This window comes from Amblyomma mixtum, chromosome 1 (genome assembly GCF_055824585.1).
Source record: "Amblyomma mixtum isolate Tamu chromosome 1, ASM5582458v1, whole genome shotgun sequence".
Taxonomy (NCBI): domain Eukaryota; kingdom Metazoa; phylum Arthropoda; class Arachnida; order Ixodida; family Ixodidae; genus Amblyomma; species Amblyomma mixtum.
In genome coordinates this window covers 73,879,036-73,899,537 of record NC_143012.1, presented here as the reverse complement: position 1 = coordinate 73,899,537, position 20,502 = coordinate 73,879,036, and the positions used below count along the sequence as shown (strand labels likewise).

Below are 20,502 nucleotides of genomic sequence, written 5' to 3'. Positions count from 1 at the left end.
GCATTATGCAAGCGGGCAAGCGGGCTTCCAAATGCAGGAAATGGCCTCTATATGTGCTAGCGGGCTAAAAGGATGGTGTAGCTAGAGCCATTCAATGATTGCCAGCACTCTCACGTCGTAAAACACAAAATCCTAAAACAGCTCCAAATACAATAATCTTTAAGGCATTTCATAAATAATAAAGAACAATATTTTGAAGTTTTACTCAGTCTTCAACGGTTTTATGTCAGGGATTCCAAACGACAGGGGTCATCACGTGAGACTTCTATCACATAGAACTGCTGTTTAGGGCCTGTGCTGTGGCTCGAGCTTGGGTGTTGCGTCCTCCTAGCTGTATTCGATGTGTATGAACACATCATCTGTTTTTTAAGATGCTAGCGTTGTCCCTTGACGTAAATAAGTAAAATTGTACGCCTGAAGTTTAGAATACGAAATAAGGTATGAGTTGTAATTACCGATTCCCACTTCACGAATGAGGCTTATTCTTCTCCTGTTTCATTCGTCACCTCTTAAAGATATTTCCGTTTTATTTCTTTATTTATTATTGCTGTAGTGGCTACTACGTTCTTGTTGTCCGCGAAGAGAGCTCCATTCCAACTCCCGTGAAGCTAGTCAACTACAGCACGGCTGAAGATATGCGCCTCGGGTACTATGTGGCTGCCCACCTGAGCCCTCAGCAACTGAAAGACACCGTTGAATTTACGGTCGGAAGTGGCAGCGTTGTCGACGGCTTCGAGAACCCGCCCCTGACTGATAACACACCCTACCGGTTTGGGCTTCTTGCGGAGACAAACTTTTCAGGGGTGAGTAGAGCATCGACGGGGATGGCAGGAGTGACTATATTCCGCTTCAGGCATCAGGTGCAACGACGTGGTACGTACGGCAGTTGTTCGGGGGAAGAAATGAAGGGAGAGGCGGTATTGCATGCCTGTTTTCTGGCATTATGTCTTAGGTACAAGGAAGCAGTGGTGTGACGTCAGCAGTATGAGAGCATTTAATGGAGCTCATGACAAACATATCATGTTGTAAACCTGCAGGCTCAGCATTTAATATTTTTCACTCATGTCTAGAAACGAAATACTTTTTAATCGCAGATGTAAGCAGCGCAAACAAGAGTGCTAGTTTTGGATGCGTTGAACCTGATACATGAAATAGGGTATACGATGTGGGAGCTATTTATATGGTCGCGTTTATGTTGCGATTACGTGCTGCATTTGAGTCGTAACAACGTCGAAGTGTTTCAAATACCAATACATATCATAGGAAGAAAATGAGATTAGCTAGCGAGAATACACGAGATTTATTGTACTGTAGTCTTCATTTGATCACTCACAATAAACCAATGAACCCAACTTCAAGGAGAAGGTGCAAAGAAAGGCAGCAGAAGAAAATAAGAAATCGCACATATAGCCTTTGTGAGCTAGATGATGAAGACATGATCGAGCGAGAACGCCTCAGATATGTAATTCGTCTCCATGCGATCTACTGATAATGAATTGCATCATGTGCCACGACAAAATAATTGCTGCAAAATGCGAATGTTTTTATCTTTCTGTGAAATGTTTATTTGTGCTATACTCTGGCTAAAATTTGCGATGAACTCATGCAGTTACTTTATATCAGTAAAGTCATTGTTACTGCATTTAGGAAACCTGAGAAAAACTACAGAAAATGTTTACTACATTTGAATTTGAGTGAAAAGAAATTTGTGCTGCGGAGAAAATGACGTTGAGCCGGCAGTGCGGCGGGACGAACCAAATGGAAGTTTATGAAAACGACGCTTTCCAATGCACAGCGCGAGAGTGTGGTGCAGTTTAACACGAGGTTTATTGTACTGCAGTCTTCATTAGCAGGCTGAGGCCCCCCTGATCCCCCAGTGTGGGTATGTGCCATCATTTCAAAGGCTAAGAACAACACTAGGCGTATTGGCTGCACCGATAGCCTAGCGTTAAGGAAGATCTGTTCACGAATCCGTGGGACCGACTCCCAGTCATGGATATTGATTCTTTTTCTTTCATGGTTTTACCTCTATCTTAGCTGAAGGTCAAATTTACACAGTCTGCGATTGAAGCCCGAGATCCCGTAGTGAATATTTCGCTTCAAAACATGCAAGCACAATGGGAGAAAGCATAAGACCAAAGGCACTTCTAGTCTAAGCTCTCTTGTAATCACTCTAACAGTTTTCAGCCAATGTTTAGGGCATGGAGTAAGATATACAGGGGCGCCGACTCCACTGGTAACAGTGGCTCCGTTTTGCTACATCGGAGAGTGCTTCATCGGAGAGAGCTTGGTGGGGTGTCTGGTAGATGGCGCTCGGATGTGACATTGGCAGTGGTACAGCACTCCTGCCACACAGCTGCTCTGACTGTGCCGGTTTCGGTGGTGTGGACGCTTCCTCCTCCTCCTTTTTTGGCAGACATCCACATGCGTCGTGGCATGCATTGCTGTTGTACGGTGCTCCACTGGCGCCGTCACCTGCATCGCCGCGTTTTTCGCTTGCTTCTTCTGCTTCCACGGCTGGTCTCGAGGGGAGCGCATGCTCGCGCTCTACCTAAGTCCGGCCGTAGTGCTTCATACAGTGACCTGCCGCTTTGCGCTCGTTCCTGTATGCGCATGCTGCACATGCAGACGAATTTCGCGTCTCTCCTTTCAGTCTTTCCTTTCGAATTACAAAACTCTGCTGTCCTTAAATCTGTTTTAAACTACGTCATTTTCAGGTGTGCCTACCGGATCGTTCAAGTTAAGGGCAGTTATGAAAAATTTGCAGTTCGCACGTCTTCCTTAAAATATAGACCTATGTATAGTAAAATTTCTACCAAAGGTATGGATTTAGGTGTCATATTTTAAAGTGATGGTTAATGTCGTTCCTCATCCCCCCCCCCCCCCCAAAAAAAAAAATTAAGCCCAATCCAGCCTTTTTCCTATATAAAATATACACAGGCGCAGCACAATCGTGCTGAGTCTCGTGCACTAGTGTAGGGCATCACGCGAGATGACGTCATGGCCATGTGTGTACGACGTGACGTTGTGCAGGAGGTCGTCAGCTGTTCATAAGGCTCGCGCTAGAGAGCTAACCAGGAAGAGAGAGAGAAGATATGGTACCTGCAGGTGATGGATGGTGATAATGTAAAACAAGGCATTGCAGTTACTCAATTTCGAGAACGTAAACTTCGTCACTTTATTCCTTTATTGCTTAAAAGGCCTACTTTACATTCGGTGAAAGACTTTGTGCGTAGTTAGCCATGCCTTCTATAATTGCATCAGTTCTCTGTGCAAGATTTATGCTTACTTTTTTGGGATGCAGTTAAGGTGCACATCTGTGACTGATATTTTTTAATTGAAAACTAAGTGTTAAAAACATGCACTTATGATAACCCTATTCGCATTCAAATGGAATCCAGGCAGAAAGATGATTTTGATGTGGAAGCATTAATTCGCTGACCGGCAACGAAGCCCAGCGTTGTTGTTCAGACACAACAGGCTGAAAACTCCAATGACGTCGTCATTGTCCCAGATTCATGGCTTAGAATTAGGTCGGTGACATAACATTACAAGTTGAGTCAGTAAAAGAGGGCTCAGTGTATTCATGAACACCCAAAGACCTTGATATCAAAGGCCTATAGGGTGAATGCCTTTGACCTAAATGCCTCTGATATATTAGTGGTAGTGGCTACTTGTAATAAGTGGTAAACAAATATAATTCAGTAGAGACAAACAATGAGAGACAAACGCTTTCGAATTCGCAGAACGCATATTGTCTTAAGTGACCCCCGTAATTTTATTGCAATGTATGCTCTGAAAGTAATAGCTGCGTAGAATATGCTGGAGCTATATTTCATTACGTCCAGACGAGGGCTGCCTTCCTAGCCCGAGAGTGTGGAAGATCGGCGCTCCGAACTTGATTTCGTATTGTCGAATATAAAACATTGATTTCATGAGTGCTGAGGATATTTCTTTCTTCTCTTGCACTTGCAGGAAGTTCTTTATGGGTACAGGTTGACAGCACCGGTTATAGGTAAGCGCTTGCGTCTTAGGCTGATGTCTAAGCTTTAGTTCAGACTCGACAAATATTTCCAATCGAGGTAATAAATATGCAATGAAATATTATTCTCCCTTTGTGCAGTGAACATAAGCGCCAACACGGCGGGCAATGGTGTCATTATCGGAGCCATATTGGGGATTCTTACCCTAATTTTGGCAGCTATGGCTCTAACATATTATTACATGAGGTAAGTGTTCTTTCACTGAGCCCAAATTAGTCCAGCATGCATGTTTGCATACAAAATGATATTGCGATGAAATTGTTCATTTTATGCTTAGAACAAAGATGCGATGTAAAATTCGATGTTTTTGTCAGAACCGTGCTACTCACTACTGTTGAAAGCTAAAATATGAAGGCATTGAAAACTTTCAGAATAGACAGCCCAAAAAACAAGCAGTTTGGCGCATTGGAATGCGCATGCCCAAAACTAAGTGACTCCTTGTGTCTTTGTTTAGCACCAAGGGCGAACGCTATTTCTTCAAATTAGCTTGCCTGGAATCCGCTTTGCATTGAATAATAGTGCAGCGTCCAGCCGATTTTGCTCAATGTGAAATTCACTTTTACTTTGTGCGTTGCGCAAGAAAAACAAACGGCACCAGATACTTTTAAATAAGGGGGAAAGCTGGGCTAGTTGGTGTTTAGATTGGAAGGACATAGTAGTCGCGCCTCTGTTGTCTTCTTCGATCCTGTCGTCTCTGTTTTTTTGCCGCTACTACTATGTACTTTTCATTACCTTTGCTTTGTCCTGATCGCTTCCTTAAAGTTGCAAACAAACTGGACTGAAGAGACTGCATCTAAATATGGTGCGAGTCTTGGCCCAACGAGGTGTTTAGCGAGGGAATCATGAAACTAGAACTGGAGAAGGAGCGATCCGCTTGCATAGAAAAGTACAGTCTCTGTCAAAAGTTTAGAGCCCGAGGGATTTGCTTCTAAGCCTTGTAGCAAAACTCCTGAAGCATTCGTGGCAGCCCTATCAATTGGAGGAGGCAGGACCAGAAATCTTCTTACCTACAGGAAATTTGGAGCGCTGAAGATGCATTACGAACCACACAGTGTGGCTCAGAAGCAAACCCCCTAGGCTCCAAACTTTTGACAAAGGCTGTACATAAGATTGTCCGGCAGATAGTGACGCATTGCAGAGATAAAAGAGGAAGAAAGAGTTTGCAGAACAATTTTATTACCCGTTTAAGTTAGGCCTGCTTTGGGACTGGAATCAACATGCACACTTCCAGAAGTGTCCAAACGATTTTTGGTGGCTCTCTGTGAGCAATTTCTAAATAACGATTGTTTGCTGAACAGAAATTTTTTATCAGTTTTATTTTTAATTATCATGGTGCAATTAGTGCTTGCAAGCCAGGCGTCTTCATAAGAAAAAAATCGTTTCCCAAATCAGTTCCATGCACAGTGTATCAACTTGACATTAAATCCATTAAATCTGCTTTCAGTCTTTAAGAAAAATTCATAAAGCTGGTCATGCCGGCAGAAATTTCATGAAATAGGAAAGGTTACTGTGTGCAGGAAGTGCTCTCATGGTTGAAATTGGTATTCCAAAAGGAGATTTTCTGGAAAATAAACCAAGCATAAATAGAATACGGTTACTGATAGGTTAAGCAAAATTTTAAAGTGCAAGATACTGTAAGTAAATATGTTAATGAAAGACAATATCAAGAGAAATTCATAATTTTAACACATAGTTTCTCCAGCCTTGCTGCCACATACCAATGCCATTCTGAGACAAGATAAGATGACAAGTTTTTACAATGCATATAGCACACAAAACAAAATCAAGCTAGTAATCTACAATGTCACTGTGCTTACCATAGCTTGCACAGGTATGTTCCCTACGGGTAGCAAGGGTGTAAAAAAAAAATACAAAAATGCAAGAGCAGGTATTTTTTCTGACTGGTTGCATGAAAAAAGAAAAACGCCACACTTAGGTTTCCCTAGATTAATGAAATATTATTAATGAAAATATATTTTCGTACAGCAGGCTACGAAAGTTAAAAAAAAGACTCTTGTAAAGGCACAAGGAAAATCGGCACGGGACAATTTTCAGTCAGGAGTATAAGGGCTGGAAGAATTTGAAAAAAGATAGTTTAACAACTCTGCCCGCATTAAGCAAGAACATCTCATTCGGAAGCTTCTTAAGAATTAGTGGAGCATAACAGAGGCTGGTATTTTCCCTACATCTAATAGGAACTTTTGGCACTATAGTAGGATTGAACTCAAGAATACAACAGTGAGAACTCCTCAAAAGAGGCCCTCCAGCTAATGACATCCACTGGTTTTCATGACGTGGTAGTTAATAACATTTCACGCAGGTGCATGACAGCCACCTGTGATTTTGCGTTACAGAAAAACCATTACATCTGACAAATTGGTCGATGCCACTGGATGGAAGGAATCATTTGAGGGGCATTCGCCACTGCATTCTTGAGTTGTATCAAACTATAAAAGCTGTTCACCTATCCAGAGGTGATGGGCAGGTATGTAAGGATTGCAGTGTTCCTTAGACGGTACATATGTTTCATTACTACGGTTTCTGCAACGAATAGTTCAAGGTTAGGCATCTGTAGCTACGATAGCTGGTTAGCATCTTGGACAGCTCTTTAGGAATAACCAACGGAGGTGAAAATATTGCCTGAAATGCAATGTATTTTGCTTAAAACACTGGGAAAATAAAAAAAAAACAAGATACACTCTACTGAAAACAGCTTTGTACAAACAGCTTTGTTTGGTTGCAAGAACATTGTGTTTACAGTGCCAGACACTACAGCTACTCCCACAGTCAATCACATGCATACTTAAGGTCTGAAAAATTCAAGTCTGAGAGTAGGAATCATTACCACACAGCTGCAGGCTACCTGATGACTCAGAGATTGGGCACAAGGCTTGGTCATTGAGAAAATTTGTTCAGAAGTGGATTTGCAGAAAAGTATTTGTTTTTACATTGCTTCGCTAGGCAGTCATCTGAAACTTGTTGAATAAGTTCGAGCATCCATGTCCCCTCGTGATTCTAGTCTTCTGATTAAACGGCTTTGGCTAACAGAACAGTACAAAAAGAATTTTTTCCCAAGAGCTTGCATCCTGCAAACTTTTATTCATCACTGTACAAGTACACTGCACTACAAACAGATACCCTCCACTGCACAGAGCAAAGTAAAAGAAAGTATCGACTATATGAGAGGGAGAGACTGGCACAGTCGTTCAAACTTGCCTGTAGGCTACTGCAGTGCTCTAGCCTGCAGCTGTACTCTGCTGTATAGGTCATAAGTCAGTCACATCCATACTGCATGGCCAAGGAAATAAAATATGAGAGAGCAACCTGTACTGCACTTTGTCAACATAACGTTTGACCTCATGATAGAGCAAAACATGGCCTTTGTCGAAACAAACCTGCCCACAAGGTTCGGTGATGAAGCACACAGCCAGCACTAAGAACATATCTGATGGTCCACAGCTTCACAGGAGTAAGGAACAGAGGTCTGCTCATAATGCAGGGACATGTGTCTCTAGGCGTGCCGTATATGAACCTGCTATCTTTGTCAGCACTGAGTCGTATGGTTTGACAAAGCTGCACCAAAGCACTGCATGGTCGCATTGCAGTCAATACGCAGCGATATTGAAATAGGTGAATAACGTTTGACTGAAGTTCACAAATATAACAGAACACTTCAGCTTTCCAAACATTGCTACTGCACAGTATAGATTACTGTGCAGTAGATGGCTGAAAAACATTCATTCGGCAAGCCTAACATTGAAACAAGTCGATAAGCTATGAAGGTAGACGAATTTTACATGATTCTTAACTTAAGTGCTCTTTCTGTGACATGGAATCATGGAATCACTGCACAACACACACTGTTCTGACATTATCCTTTTGATGCGTTGTTATGTCGCAATTATAAACCTACGTACAACTGCCTGAAGATTCACACCATGCATGCACACATCATCTCAACTTTTTCCGTAGTGTAGAGTAAGAGACAGGCGCGATGCACTGGCTTACAGAGGTTTGGGCTAGGCTCGTGACCTCGGGAAAACATGTTTGCGGTAGCTATCGCATCGTACTTGTAACTTCCGCACCAGCGCTAACAGGTTGTGCAACAGAGTATAATATGTTACTGCGCTTTGCTCATCCCACAACAACATCCTCGAAATAATCTTCACGCATATTTACTGACTTGCAAGTTACAGCACCAGGCCGCTTCTTTCATCCAAAGCAACAAGGGTACAGTACGAGATCGGAGCTTTTGCACGAGAGTTTCGGGTACAGAAGGAAGTCTTGTCGAGCGCATAGGTGATAAACCACATTTATAGCAGAGCAAAGTAACCACAGAACAAACAAACTGCATACTGTAGCAAAATAGGCTGAAAGAAGCACGACCTGACGAAAAACTACGCAAATACCGCGGCGGAACTGGTGGCTGAGGGATTGCATTGGATCAACTTTTAGACCTGTCACTCTCGTGCGGCCTCTGGTAGGAGTTTAGTTATCATTTAAGGCCGCATGCGAGGCTCGGTTGCCTCAGTGGATTGCTGGAGGAGAATAGGCACTGGTGGCAGAAAGTCACGCAGTTAGTTTAATTCAATTTCTTTTATATCAGCAGCATTTTTGATCATCCTAATTGATTAATCCAGATAAACTAATTGCTGGTATAGAAATTTGATCAGCTGGGTTTTGTCATTTGAAAAATAGAATTTCTTTAAAAACATTTTTATGTGAAGAAAAACAAAATATGTATGTGAATTAGTAAGTTCAAATCCCTAGAGGGGTAATCATGGATACCCATCAGACATCCATCTGTGGTTATCCGCCAACCATTCGCTAAAAAATGTCCCCGGACATACTCCGAATCTCTTATGCATATATCTGGATATTGACGTCCTTAAGAATGCCCTATGGACATCCCCACCTTGCACTGGCGATTCGGATCTTAATCGTACGTACCACAAATATCCGTGGTTGACTGGGTGGGTGGCGATGTAGGGATACTGCAAGCTTTTTCCGAGAATACAAGTCCCGTAAACTTTTGAGAACGATTTTGCGCGACTTACACAGTTTGATATTCATGCAAGAGTAGTCGTTACATTGAGATGAAATTTTATTATTATTGCACTTTTGTCAAAAACTGCACAATGGAACTTCTATTCTACCTTGCAGAAAGCGGCAAGCCATTGCGTACCGGTCAAATGGTCCCACGAAGCGAAGCCTGAAGGACAGGCTTTCCGTTGCGTACCGGTCCGATGGTCCCACCAAGCGAAGCCCGAAGGAACAACTTTCCAGGCTTTCTAAGTGTGCGTCACAGTACCTTGGCATTTCAAACCACATATGCAGCTTTATTTCTATAACTCTTCCACTCCAAGATACTCTGAGACAAGAAATATTGCCAAACTTTAGTTGTAGAACCATTATATCTAATGCATATTATAAGGAGTAAGAGCGGAGGCGCGACATGTTGAATTTCATTGACGGATGTCGTAGAGATGTTTTTACTTTGAAGAAGGTTGTTTCTCTTAATTTGTCACCCCGTTTTCGGGTTTTTCTTTGTTCATTATTCATATGATTTTCTGAAGGCTTTATAAATTTGCCTATGAGTTGTTCTATGACTTTAGTGTGACATTTCATTCTGTGTTACCAACCGACGGATTTACTGGTGGGAAAACTGTACATAAAAATCTTTCCACCTGTCGATTCAGCGTTGCTGATCGAGGGTGGGTTGTAATTGTTGTGAATGGCAGTGCACCGTAGCATCTGAGATCCACGTCAAAAATAGGTTAGGTTTAGTTTATTGGGGTTTAACGTCCCAAACGACTCAGTCTACGAGGGACGTACTGAACGGCTCCGAAAATTTCGACCGCCTGGGGTTCTTTAACGTGCACTGACATCGCACAGTACATGGGCCTCTAGAATTTCGCCCCCATCGAAATTCAGCCGCCGCGGCCGTGATCGAACCCGCGTCTTTCGAGTCATCAGCCGAGCGCCCTAACCACGGAGCCACCTTGGCGGGGCCCAAAAATATGTGTTGAAGCATGCACTCTAGATACCAAATCTGCTATTGATAACAACAGCCGTATTTTGTACTTTGCTCTTTTATAGTTTATAACAGCTCCCTTTACGGCGAAAGTGTTCTGTTTTTTAATCCATGACAGGGTCCACAACTGATATGGAGAAACTTCTATTTGTTCTGAATGTCCCTTTAGTAGGTGCAGCGGAACGAAATGCGAGGCTGTCTGCGTAAACTGGCGCATACCTTTCCTGAAGATGATAAGCGCAGTGTACGGCAATGATGGAATGGACTTGTGCTTCCTCCCAGCTGTGACTTTTGTCTAAAGTATTGCTTGCATTATAGGCTGGAATCTTGCAGGCCGGTCACACACTGTCCTCTCAGTGCAGCACTTGTTTTCTCTCTAGATCTTTAGCCCAATTGGCAGTGCGAAATTTACCCAATATTTACTGGCAGATATCCGTGGCTGCGGCTATGTTGTGATAATGGAGGCCTGAAGTTACGTGTATGTTAATATCTTATGAGTGGAAATGCTCTTAGAGGAGGACAAAAGAACACTGCCGAAGTGTAACAATATTTGCTCGGACTCCTGCTTTTCGTGCAGCGTGCAGAATTGAAGAGCAGTGTGGTGACTACATTAGTGCAAAGCTGGAAATTGAGCCTAGTATGGGGCATTTGTGGCTTACTTGAAAGCAGCTTGTTATGAAGTTGCCGATTTACTGAATGCGACATCAACATTGCGAGATGCAGGGCGCTGCCTTGACGTTGGCTCATTTTTTCTTTTCTTGTTCAGTGGACGATAACCGCATGTTCGAGCCACGAGTGACGCTGAAGCTGGACAGCAGCGAATATCTAGAGATGGCCGCGATTTCTAAGAGAGGCCTGCCATCGAAGCCCGTGCCCGTGAGGCATCTCCAGGACCACGTCATACACGGCCAGGCACAAGGCGTGCTCAAAGAGGAGTACAAGGTGAGGATGTCCTTCGAACCCTCATTGTTATCTTTTATTGTTGAATGTGTTAATATTATTAATATTACTTTTGGGTGTTCTTTTAAAATTCGCCTTTTGTAACCCTCTCATGACCAGGCAGCATGGCTGCCTGCAGTATTTGAAAAGATTATAGATAAAGGCATCGAAATTTGAACAGTACAGCTGAGGATTGTTAAGTTTTCCTCTGGGGTCAGTCGTCAGCCCCAGTCGGCAGTATAAATACTTCAGTCTTCAAGCTGTTACGACCCACATAAATGGACATATGTAACATAATTCGACGGTGGCGCTTGTGAACACTCTGAAGGTTAGGGTTGCGCAACACGTGAATACCCACGAAATCGGGAGATTTGACAGCTGTCAATCTAGCATAGTTGGTAGAGCACCGGACGTGGAATTCGGGAGTCGTGGGTTCGTATCCCACCAGCGGCATGTGGTTGTTTCTTCATCTGCATTCAATCAATTATCTTCAAATAATTGCCCTATTAATCTCCCACTGACGAACACAAAAACAAAGAAATCCTCTCTGGTCCTTGCTTTTGGCGTCTGTTGGCTTCCGTAATGTACAATTCGCCTTAGCTACTGTCTAGTCGAAAAGAAAAGGAACGCAGATAAATGACCGCAAGCAAGACTACCGTGCGGAATCCAGAATCTCTAACGTTTTTAAAAGCAATCTTAGGTCGACGTTTCTTTCCATTCGACATCAACCTTCTACCCGGCGGGACCAGATGTCATCAACCTTATATTTCAGTTACTCTCATTAGCCCTATATCCAGCGAAAAAGTTACTTTCTCGCACGATGACGTATGAACAGAGAACTTCACACTGAACTGAAATTTCTAAAATTCTGAGGATTGTGCACGTGTAAGGCACGCTGGAAAATTAAGCAATTTTGATCCGTCTTCCTTGCTTCTGTATAATTTTGTGCACTAAGCGACTGCTTTTACAGGCTGGTTGTGAAGTTCTGCCTGCATCTTTTACCGCAGAAAGTCTCTCCTGCACAGTATTTCAGGGAGAGACTGGTTAACTCCACAAACACCTGTTCGGATCTCCCGCTTTTTGAGCACTATAACTATTGGCCATTATTGTTAGATTGTGAATAATTTATCTGCTTGTGCACAGTCAGACTCAGCTCTGCAAATAAATCCTAACATAATTTAAAATTATTACAGCACACAGGGATCTCTATCATAACCCTTCAAGTAAAACGCTTGAAACAGAAGCTATCAGCACAGTAACCAAAGGTGGTGCCCACATTTTAATTGCGTAATTAGAGAGGCGTTTATTAGCTGTGATGCTGTCATCATCATCATCATCAGCCTGACTACACCCACTGCAGGGCAAAGGCCTCTCCCATGTCTCTCCAATTAACCCTGTCGTTTGTCAGTTGCCGCCACTGTATCCCTGCAAACTTCTTAATCTCATCCGCCCACCTAACTTTCTGCCGTCCCCTGCTACGTTTGCTTTCTCTTGGAATCCACTCCGTTACCCTTAAGGGATGCGACGATGGCGTAGAGGTAGAGCATCCGCCTCGCGTGCAAGAGGACCGGGGTTCGAATCCCGGTGCCACGCAATTCTCCACCGGATTAAAAAAAAAAAGAAGAAAAGAAACTCCGCGTGTCGATGGAATTGCATAACCAGGCTTGGAGTGCGGCCTGATTTCGGTGACCAGAACCGACAACGCACTTCCTCACCAGAACAGGATTTGGCCACCCTGGTGTAGTACCTGGCCACAACCTTCTATGAACAAACCAATTAACCCTCGGCCCTCAGTCCCCAGCGGCTGCGGAGCAACTGACCAAGGCGGCGGTCAGATCTGTGACGCAGCGGAGGGTGCTAAGAATCTCTGGCTCCGGACAGGCCGCCATTGGAAACTGAACCTGGCAACGTTTAACGCAAGAACCTTATCAAGTGAGGCTAGCTTAGCAGTGCTATTGGAGGAATTAGCCGGTATTAAATGGGATGTCATAGGGCTTAGTGAGGTTAGGAGGACAGATGAGGCGTATACAGTATTAAAGGGCGGGCATGTACTGTGCTATCGTGGATTAGTAGATAGGCGAGAACTAGGTGTGGGATTCCTCGTTAATCAGGATATAGCTGGCAACATCGAGGAGTTTTACAGTATTAACGAGAGAGTGGCAGCTATCGTAATTAGGCTTAATAAGAGGTACAAGCTGAAGGTGGTGCAGGCCTACGCGCCTACATCAAGCCATGATGACCAGATAGTTGAAAGCTTCTATGAGGATGTGGAATCGGCAATGACCAAAGTAAAATCACAGTACACTGTACTGATGGGCGACTTTAATGCAAAGATAGGTAAAAAGCAGGCTGGAGACAAGGCGGTAGGTGACTATGGCATAGGTTCTAGGAACAGTAGGGGAGAGTTATTAGTAGAGTTCGCAGATAGAAATAATTTACGGATTATGAATACCTTCTTCCGCAAACGAGCAAACAGGAAGTGGACTTGGAAGAGCCCCAATGGTGAGACTAAAAATGAAATAGATTTCATATTGTGCGCACACCCTGGCATCGTAGAGGATGTGGAGGTCCTCGGTAAGGTCCGTTGTGATGCTGTAGCATTGTTTAAAAAGTGAAAAATCTTGATGATGACATGGTTGTCTACAAGGAAGAAAGGGGCTCCGTCGGGATGTTGCTCCCTGTCAAAGAAATATTTAACCAGCGTGTTTCAGGTCTCTTTACGTTTCTTTTATTTTCCTTAGATTTTTATCCCCTCCAACCCTAGACATTGATACCCCTCCTGTTGCTTTGAGAAAGGCCCCTTGAAACGCCTCTTCTTAATTTGTTACTTTTTATTTTGTGTTCTGTTACTGTATCTTGCTGTCACTAAACTTGAACTTAACCCATGTAGACGGTCTTTTCCTATGCATAATGTACACAACGGCACTACTGTCATACAGTACTGCACAGACTTGCCTGAGCGCGAGAACGGAGCACTGAGGCGTCCGTTATTTTTCCCGATTAGCCAGGAGCTCGCACCAGAACTTCATTATGCATTCTGGTTTGTTTTGATTGTGCCTCATTGCTGATTCTTCAATAGAGTTTACTGAGCCGGGCGGGCAACGTGGTAGCTGCCACTGCAGCTTGCTATATATGCGCTTCACGACAGTGCGTGCAGCACTTCATTCATGCATTTGGTCGACAGAATGCGGACAGATAATAAGTTAGGTTTTTTGTAATCGCAAATCAATATTACATGTTACTTACACTGAACTTTAAAACATTAACACAAGTTATTAAACAGAGCCCGTGCTGTTAGAGCGAAATACCAGGCACTGCAGGCCCTTGAAAGCACCGAAAGCAAGGATGACTGGGTGTGTACTACGTATTAGTGAAACATAAGTGAGAGGACAGCATAAATGAAAAGTTACGTTTGTGAAAATTCCTTCCCTCAGAAAGAGCTCGCTTTACAAGCCGGCAGGTCTGGCTTGAGTTGTAGCCTTTATCCTTATTTGGGTATGCAAAGTGTTTTTTCCGATGACATCAAATTTCAGTTCGAAATGAGTATAAAAAATCCACAGGCATTCTAATCATGGCAAGCACGCCATTTCAGCGTGTGATAAACTGCCAATGACGATAGAACTCTGATTGAAAAAGAAGGCATTGCTTGAAAAACGAGCGACAGCCTCCATTTGTAGCCGTATGGCTGCACTTGGGCGGATGCTAACGACTAATTACTTCGTTACTACATGACACTGCTTATTTTAAAGCAGCGGTGGCCAAACTGCAGCTCACAAGCCACATGCGGCTCCTCGTGGGTCCAAGTGCGGCTTTTGACTCTGGCATCTGTAACCACCCACCCTCCTTCCATTTCTGCCTCTAAAGACATTTCACTAATCTTCTAATGTTGGAGACAGCTCAAGAACTAAGCGGCATTTCCCTCCCAAAGCATACCCTTCCAGCCGATGACGTCGGCTAGTTCTCATGACCCTGCTCGCGTGAGAATGCAGGGAGTGGCACGACAATGTAAGAAAGGGTCTATCCTCCACCATGGAAGGAGGGCACTATGTCCTTTCATCTGCCACTCCCTGAGTTGTCACGCTAGTAGGGTAATGAGAACCAGCCGACGCCTTTGGCTGGAAGAGGGTCCTGTGACGTGGAAAAGCCACTTCACTGCTGAGTGGTAAAGAGCAGGGGCAGTTTGCGATCACTCCATGAACGGCATTCGCTGTTACCAACAACTTTGAGCTAAAAATAGAAAGAAATTGCACTCCCTAGTTTATATTGCAGCTCTTCACTAAAGATAATAAATTATTATGGATGTTTGCATATATATGCCTGTCTGGCCACCCCTGCTCTGAAGAATAACCAGGACTGAAAACAGTGTTACCAGTCCAAACATCTCTCATGGGCGCAGAAAGTGCCCGTTTTGTGAACGGCTGTTGCATACCTTATACTCCTGCATTACAATAACGGGCCACGACTGGTGATCTCAGTGCCAGTGTACTTGCTCGAGAGGATCATCTCGTGTAGCCGTTTCCTGTGCTACCCGTAGCTACTAGCTTATGCCAGTTTGTTTTTCCCCACAATGTCAAGGTCCGATACCGGCACACGTAATGCAAGAAATCGTGATCATGTGTCAGGATAAGAAAGTGGATCCTAAATATAGGAAATCATGTGGGACAAGTAGGAATCAGTTAAGAAGATCAGTTTACTGAATTTATTGGGCTAAATTACGTCTGCTGCCTGGATAGCAATAATTACATTCTCTTAGGAGGTACTCTTGTCTGACGGTGAACTCAAAAATTCAGGGGGCACTTTGACTGTCTAAAGTGCGTAGAGGCGAAAGCGTTTTCCGCATCACTTTTGGCTGCTTCTGTGGCACTGGTGGCGTCACATATAATTGAGTACTAATTACTAAGTGATGACAAATCACTAATTAATGGTTAATTACTGATTAACTGCTAATTAATGACGCTTAAGCTTCGCCTTTGGGAGTGGAACGCGACAGCGTGTTATAGCGCTGCTAGTGAGTCCACGGAACGCCACCACCCGTTCGGCGCGATGCCTTGCCTTTTGAACGCAACGCTTTTTGAGGAGAGGAAATGGCGCTGTAATTCTTTGTCATCTCGGTGGACACCTCAACCGCATCGTACAGGAAGGGAAGAAGCGGGAGTGAAAGAAGAAAGAGAAATAGGGCCCGTAATGAAGAAAATGAAAATTGTATTTAAGGAAAGGAAATCACGCAGTAACTGTCTCAAATATCTCGGTGGACTTTTTTTACCTATAGTGTGGTCGCTGATGATGTTAAGATTTTAAGCTTCACCTCTAAGACTGGAACGCGACAGCGTCTTGCAACGCTGCCAGGAAGTCCGTAGAGTAGAAACTTTATTGATTTCTTAAGTTTCGCTTGCGGTGGAGGTCGTCTTCAGGTCTTGAGGTCGCCTCCTTAGCCTTGGGTGGGCCTCTAGTCAAGGGCTCCACTGAGTCTGGCCACCTCGCTAGCGTATGCTATAAGTGCCCTTTGGGCCTCTAGCTCGCAGCTGGTGAGCCGGGTCTCCCATTGCTCCGCACTTGGTGTGTCGTGTTTGCGAGACGATATGTTTCTATCGCATTCCCATGTTATGTGGTATAGTGTTGGCCTCGCTTCGCACCAAGGGCATGTGGCGCGGTATTGCGTTGGGAACATCTTGCTTAGTATATATAAATTTGGGAAGAAGCCTGTTTGTAATTTCCGCCATTTTGCGGCTTTTTCCTTGCTTAGCTCTTTGTGTGGTGGGGGATATTTGTATCTCAGACCCCTGTATAGACTTAGTGTTTCAGAATACCCAGCCCCCCGGTCTGTCCAGAGTTCCTGCGGGGCTTGTGACTCCCCTGCTCGGATGGCAAATCCTCGAGCTAGTTCGTCCGCCCTTTCGTTGCCCCAGACCCCCGCGTGGCCCGGTATCCAAATTATATTCTGCTTTTCTCTCCTCCCCGAGGGTACCCCCTCGTTGAGGATACTGAGCGCCGTTTTGTTTATCCTACCCTTTGTGTAGTTTCGGCACGCTTCCTGTGAGTCTGTTAGGATATTCAGAGATCTTCCCCTTCTATCCCCTTCCTTCACTGCTAGGGCTATCGCTATCTCCTGCGCCTCTGTTACGCTTGATGCCCTGGCTGTGAGGCTCGTTATGTGTTCTCCCTGGTGGTTGACGACTACTGCCGCCATCCTGTTTCTATGTTCGCCGTAGTACGGGGAGGCATCGGTATATACCGTGCTGTCTCGATGTCCTATCGTTTTCTCCTAGTGCTCTGCTGTAGCTTTCCCTCTGCTGGCATAGAGATTTGGGTCCATGTTGCGGGGTGGTGGTGGTGGTGGTGAAAAACTTTAATTTACAAAGAGAGTTTGAGGGTCAAGAAACCCTGCTACATGGTCGGTATCCTTAGTCCGGGACACCGCATGACGAGGCCCCGTCTCGCGCCCGCTTTACTAGAGCCCTTTGAGACTCCAGTGTGGAGCAGTTGAGGAGGGCAGTCTCCCATGCCTCAGGGTTGCGGGGTATGGGTTGTATGCTTATGTTACTTCTTAATGTATCTGGTATGTCTGCCCTGTCCATAGAACGTCATCGCCCATTCGGTTCTACGCCTCGCTCGTCGGTAAATTGGTTTTTGAGGAAATGAAATGTATCTGTAGCCGCCGCAATGGCTCAGTGGCTATGGTGCTCGGCTGCTGGCCCGAAAGACGCGGGTTCGATACCGGCCGCGGCGGCTGAATTTCTTTGGAGGAGAAATTCGAGGCCCGTGTACTGTGCGATGTCAGTGCACGTTAAAGAACCCCAGGTGGTCGAAATTTCCGGAGCCCTCCACTACGGCGTCTCTCATAGCCTTAGTCGCTTTGGGACGTTAAACCCCATAAACCAAACCAAACCAAATGTATCTGTCTCTCATATCTCGGTGAACACCTAAACCTCTCCGGAAGGAAAGGGAGGAGGATGGCGGTGAGCGAAGACACCGTATTCACTAGACGCGCCTTTGTTCATTCCAAACCATCGCGCTGGCATGGCGGAGTGGATAGCATGCTCGTCTCGCACGCCTAAGACCGGGGTTCGATTCCCGAGCTCGACCAATTTCCTACTCGGTTTTATTTATATGGCCTGACTGGAAAAGTTAATTAGGCTAATTGGGTAATTAAGCAAGTAACTAAGCTCAGTCCCACTTACTTGGAGCATCACTATACTATCCCTTCAGTCGGTTGCATGGTTACTAGCCTAAGTACAATCGGCCCCGTTTGAAATTCGCGCACTGTGACGTCATGAACGCTTCGACCAATTGAAAAGCGTGAAATTTCTGTCGACAACTGCTGCTTACAACGATGAGACATTAAAGGCTTCCGCATTAAAATATCTAACGATAATGAAGTTCATGCCACTTCACAGTTAGCTTTTAAATGATTGCAATGTGAAACCTGCTGCTTCAAAAAAATGCTCGCAATTCCAGACAGCACCGAAGGGCCAACTTTACCCATGGGACATCGCGATGAAAGCAAAAAACAAGTCCAAGAACCGCTACGGAAACATCCTGCCATGTAAGTAGTGCTTGTTTCTGCAGATAAGTGGGTTGGTTTGACAAAATACTATTTCAAAGTGTCACACCTGCGGTACTGATTTTAATGAAGAGGACATTAGTAATGCCATTGTGAAATGATGCTTATTCCCGTTCAGCTGTTTGCTGTACGTCAAAAGCTGACAGAAAGATAGAATATTAAAAAATACAACAATCGTTCGATAGATTTTTGTTGACTGGCCACGAAGGTTCACATGTAGACGGAACAAGTTAGTACGAGAAGGTCACGAGTTTCTTAGGGACACTGATCCGCCGTGACGGCAGATGACCTTATTACAGAACCATGGTTTACGGGCATACATTTTTGCCTTAGGAATGCGTCTGTCAGATTAGTTGAGTAAATGGGGGGAGTTGCAAATATAAATAATAAAGCATTATTTCCTTCTCCTTGAAAGAATACGGTAAAAAAAATGATTCCTCTTCTGTACGGGCTGGATATGTTCGAAAGGATAATAAAAACTTGGTCATTTTCATATTCCGCGAGCGTGGTTCCGGTGTGAAAGGTCTCAAACTCCACTTAAAATAGTATATCCTCCAAATGAAAGGGTGCCTCACAGTTTCCAGAATTACACGTGTTTTCAAGTACTGCCCTAGCGTTATGAGAAATCTCGATATCAGTGAAGAAGTTTTTTTCATAACGTTCTTAATAAACTTAATCTGAAGACTCTGATGCAGCGAAGCAAAAAATTTCCATAGCTACCATGGGAGTTATTGAGGAGAATTCATAATGCTTGGAAGCAATTTCTTCGGTGCTGTAGGCAGTGTGTCAAGGTGCTAATGTCATTCCTTCGTTCTTTTATTACAGATGACCATTCAAGGGTGATACTTGCTCCGTTGCGTGGTTTTGATGCTGCGGATTATATAAATTCTAGTTATGTTCCGGTGAGCATAATTTACCTGCCTAGGATATGTGCATGGTAGTCAAGCTACCCGATTAAACCAGTCAGTAAGTTAGACATGAAGAACACGAGGAAAAAGAGTGCTTAATGAGTGAACCGATGATCTGAACATATTATGTGCCATCATTAGAACACAATATCCTCAAGTATGCATCACCATAAAATGGCAAAAATCCAGAGGCCTGTGTACTGTGAGATTTCAGTCCACGTTAAACAGCCTAATGTGGTCGAAATTTCCAGAGCCCTCCCCCACGGCATCCCTCATAGCCTGAGTCGCTTTGGGACGCTAAACCGCTGTAAACCATAAACCAAAACCATAAAAAGTGCTTTGATGTGTTCTTTTAATGTGATCTTAGTTATGTTACCTGTGCACCTTGTCAAGACCCTCTCCGTGCAGTTACATGCTTTTTTTGACGTGGACACATTTCTTAAGAATTCATGTGAGCTATTGCCAACAGTGGACTCATTGATTCCTTCTCAGCTGTGAATGTACAGAATTTTTCTGTAGTTATCACATTATAGCTAAAAGCATTAAAGTCATTACCAAGTGCGCAGGAGTTTAAATCGATTTTTTTTGTACAATCTCACCCTTGAAGGAGCACAAATTCAGGGTTTTCGAAAGTGCGTTTCAAAGTATACGAAGGTTATAGTACCTCTGGTCTTCCTGCAGTGCGTATCGCTGGATTTTAAGAGAGAAATTTAATTAGGGGATGTTTCTGGCGCCCGCAACCGACGCGAGCAAATCTCTAAGTTCATGAGGGAAAAGGGCATGTCAGCCAAGGACGTGGAAGCTTATCGAAGCAGCGATACTCAGTGTATCTGCTAGTGTGCGCAGTCTCTGCGGCGGGGCAGCTAAGCGTGCCTGTCTGCCATCGTTCTCAATACTGTACGTACACTCTAAACTGAAGAGAATTAAAGAAAGATCAATCTGTCTTCTAGTGTGCACCCTTTTATAAAAGAATGAGCGCTAAAGGACAGCTCACTTTCTTTTTAATATAGACGATGT

At 44.1% G+C, this 20,502-nt stretch overlaps 1 protein-coding gene across 1 annotated transcript in view; it reads left to right on the top strand.

Moving 5' to 3' along the window:
- The window catches only part of LOC149366790 (receptor-type tyrosine-protein phosphatase kappa-like), a 141,017-nt gene that overhangs the window by 96,455 nt on the left and 24,060 nt on the right, over positions 1 to 20,502 (top strand). The window contains exons 23-29 of the mRNA XM_089552409.1: positions 554 to 803; positions 3,976 to 4,015; positions 4,124 to 4,229; positions 9,207 to 9,340; positions 10,844 to 11,019; positions 18,472 to 18,559; positions 19,403 to 19,479. Coding sequence (XP_089408535.1) covers positions 554 to 803; positions 3,976 to 4,015; positions 4,124 to 4,229; positions 9,207 to 9,340; positions 10,844 to 11,019; positions 18,472 to 18,559; positions 19,403 to 19,479 — 871 coding nt within the window. The remainder of the gene's footprint in view (positions 1 to 553; positions 804 to 3,975; positions 4,016 to 4,123; positions 4,230 to 9,206; positions 9,341 to 10,843; positions 11,020 to 18,471; positions 18,560 to 19,402; positions 19,480 to 20,502) is intronic.